This window comes from Salmo salar, chromosome ssa05 (assembly GCF_905237065.1).
Source record: "Salmo salar chromosome ssa05, Ssal_v3.1, whole genome shotgun sequence".
Classification (NCBI taxonomy): Eukaryota; Metazoa; Chordata; class Actinopteri; order Salmoniformes; family Salmonidae; genus Salmo; species Salmo salar.
Genome location: NC_059446.1, coordinates 78,439,710 through 78,442,654, shown reverse-complemented (window position 1 = coordinate 78,442,654; position 2,945 = coordinate 78,439,710). Strand labels below are relative to the sequence as shown.

Genomic DNA, 2,945 nt, shown 5'->3' with positions numbered 1-2,945 from the left:
CACGTAGGAGGATCACTGATTCCTGTGTGTGTGTGTGTGTGTGTGTGTGTGTGTGTGTGTGTGTGTGTGTGTGTGTGTGTGTGTGTGTGTGTGTGTGTGTGTGTGTGTGTGTGTGTGTGTGTGTGTGTGTGTGTGTGTGTGTGTGTGTGTGTGTGTGTGTGTGTGTGTGTTCTGCTGAATGCCTCTTGCACAGAGAACAGAGAATATACTATCTGACTCTACCCCCCACACACTTCAACAGACAGTGAGTAACAAGCTGAGAGCAGACAGGGGAGAGCAGACAGGGGAGAGCAGACAGGGGAGAGCAGACAGGGGAGAGCAGACAGGGGAGAGCAGACAGGGGAGAGCAGACAGGGGAGAGCAGAGGGTCATTCAACAAAGAGAAACATTTTATCTCACTCTTTTATTTACCCTCATTGAACTTTTTTTTGCCTAACATGTTACTCAGCAGGTAGCCTGGGGTGGCACGTAGCCTAGTGGTTAGAGCGTTGGAATAGTAACCCAAAGGTTGTTAGATCAAATCCCCGAGCTGACAAGGCAAAAATCTGTTGTTCTGCTCCTGAACGAGGCAGTTAACCCACTGTTCCTAGGCTGTCATTGAAAATAAGAATTTGTTCTTAACTGACTTGCCTTGTTAAATAAAGGTTCAATAAAAAAAAAATACTCTGAAATTTCAAATTCTACTACACCCCTTTCCCCCACACACAGTCCTGTCCCCCCACCCTCTCCTCCCCTCTCTGGGGGAGCACTTAACTCTGTGCTGGATTGACCGGGTCACTGCGGAGCTCAGCTCTGGAATGGTGTCTGCACGGCTCTCAGTGGCACTCTACCACCTCCACACAGGACACTGCTACTGTAGAGCTGCTAGAAGCATCGACCGTGGCAGAGTGGCCTCTGCATAAAGACAGCCATTGATCCCTCCCTCCCCAGGAACTCAGTGAGAGAGAAAGAATGGATTCAGAGAAGAATGAGAGGGTATAGAGGTGAGGGAGAGAGCATGAGGTCTGAAAGCTGTCTCTCTCAGTGAGAGGTGAAAAGGACCTCGGCAGTGACTGCAGCACCAAACACACAGCGCACAAAGAGTCCAACAACACAGACAGTAGACGTCTCACACTGAGGCTAGTATTACAACTTTCTACACACGTACACACACTCTTTCTGATACATAGTGACTCAAAGTGTGTGTGTGTGTGTGTGTGTGTGTGTGTGTGTGTGTGTGTGTGTGTGTGTGTGTGTGTGTGTGTGTGTGTGTGTGTGTGTGAGAGAGAGAGACACACACAGTCTGGACACCCTGTTCTCTACAGAATGAGTTAGTGTCACATTAAGGCTGGTCTGGGTGCCAGTAGGGTTGCTAAGGGCAGTGAGTGTGTGTGTGTCTAATCTCATTTTCCTGCTCACAGGAGCAAATAATCTGCTAATTGTTGAGCACTGGCTACTTGTGTTGATGTCAACCTCTTAGAGCAGACGAGTGTGTTTATGTGAGAGTGCTTGCTTGAGTGTGTGAGTGTGTGTGAGTGTGTGTTTATATGTAAATCGTCACAGGACTCGGGGGGTATGTTAGGTTAGTGTGTGTATTGATCTGCAGTGAGACACAGACAGGGTGTGTATGTCTGGGAGGTTAGAGCCTGTTTAAGGTTTAAGGCTGCGGTAACATAATAACAACAACATCCACAGGAACTAATGAGATGGAATTGAATGGAAAACAAGATGGAGTTTGTGCTTCGAGCTGGTAGCGCTCTGAGCAAGTGGAGGAGCACTGTGTGTGTGTGTGTGTCCTGTATCTCTCTTTGTGTATCTGTTTAGTGTGTAACCCGTCTTTTTTCCCTCTGTCTCCACAGAACAGGTCCCAGGACTGAAGGACAGTAAGCGCGTTGAGGAGATGCAGAACAAGGTGGTCTGTTGCCTTAGAGACCACCTGGGCTTTGGCCCCTCCTCCTCCAAGGCCACGCCCCCCTCTAAGTCGTGTGCTGGGTGTTAGGGCGGAGCTCCGCTCCCAGAGGACCCAGGGTCTGCAGAGGATCTTCTACCTGAAGCTGGAGGACCTGGTCCCACCCCCACCTCTGATTGACAGGTTCCTAGACACTCTGCCCTACTGATGCTGCCTGGGCTGATTACGCCCACACATACGTGTCACATCCTGTTTAAGACACTCCCCCCCCCCCCCACCCCCCAGAGCATCACGCAGCCACGCTCAGAAGAGCAAGACTCACTGAGCTACGCTGAGAGACAGCCAATCAAATTGCTTTTCACTCATTAAGGACAATCAATCAAAAAATGCTTTTCACGCCATAAAGACAATTATTCATATTCTTACCATTTTCTATCTGGTCCGTTTTTCTCGTGTGATGGGAGGATTTGAAAGGATGACAAAAAATGAAAGTGACATTTCTCTGTCCTGTTTTAGTCTGGTTATGCCTGAAGGAGGAAAATAAGACCCAGGTCTTTGTTCTGGACTGGTTTGGCCTGCTTCAGTCTGGTTCGGTTCAGTCTGAAGTTCATAGCACTCTGTCCTAGGGGGAGGGGAATGCAGTCTGTGTGAGTAACTGTGTGACGCTCTGATGATGTCCCAGGGAAACAGAAGCTGCGTTTTTTTTGTGTTCCCTCTGCGAAATTGGAGGAAGGAGACATTTAAATAAAAAAAGGTATCGTCAGTCAAGACGACGTACAGCGTGAGTGACCCAGCAATCTGTCTGTGTGTGTGTGTGAGCTTAGTCACACAACAGAGTCTCCAGCAGAAGGCATTAAAACAGAAGGTCTATATAAAACACACAACACACACAGTGAAGTGACTGCTGTTTGGCTCTGTTGTCCAAGTGCAATTTCTTTAGTGCTATCTTTTTATTTTTAAAGCAACAACTAGAGATGGAAAGGTTTCATTTCAAACTGTAAATGATTTGAATACTAAGACTGGCCATGTACTGTCAGTCTGTCAGTAGCTCCGGGAG

The 2,945-nt window shown here is 48.0% G+C and overlaps 1 protein-coding gene across 1 annotated transcript in view; it reads left to right on the top strand.

Moving 5' to 3' along the window:
• LOC106574458 (nuclear receptor subfamily 4, group A, member 3) overlaps positions 1–2,665 on the top strand; it is a 32,357-nt gene extending 29,692 nt beyond the window's left edge. The window contains 2 exon segments of the mRNA XM_045719024.1: positions 1,839–1,948; positions 1,950–2,665. Of these exon segments, the coding sequence (XP_045574980.1) occupies positions 1,839–1,948; positions 1,950–2,096 (257 nt within the window). The 3' untranslated portion in view covers positions 2,097–2,665.
• Positions 2,666–2,945: the final 280 nt, after the last annotated feature.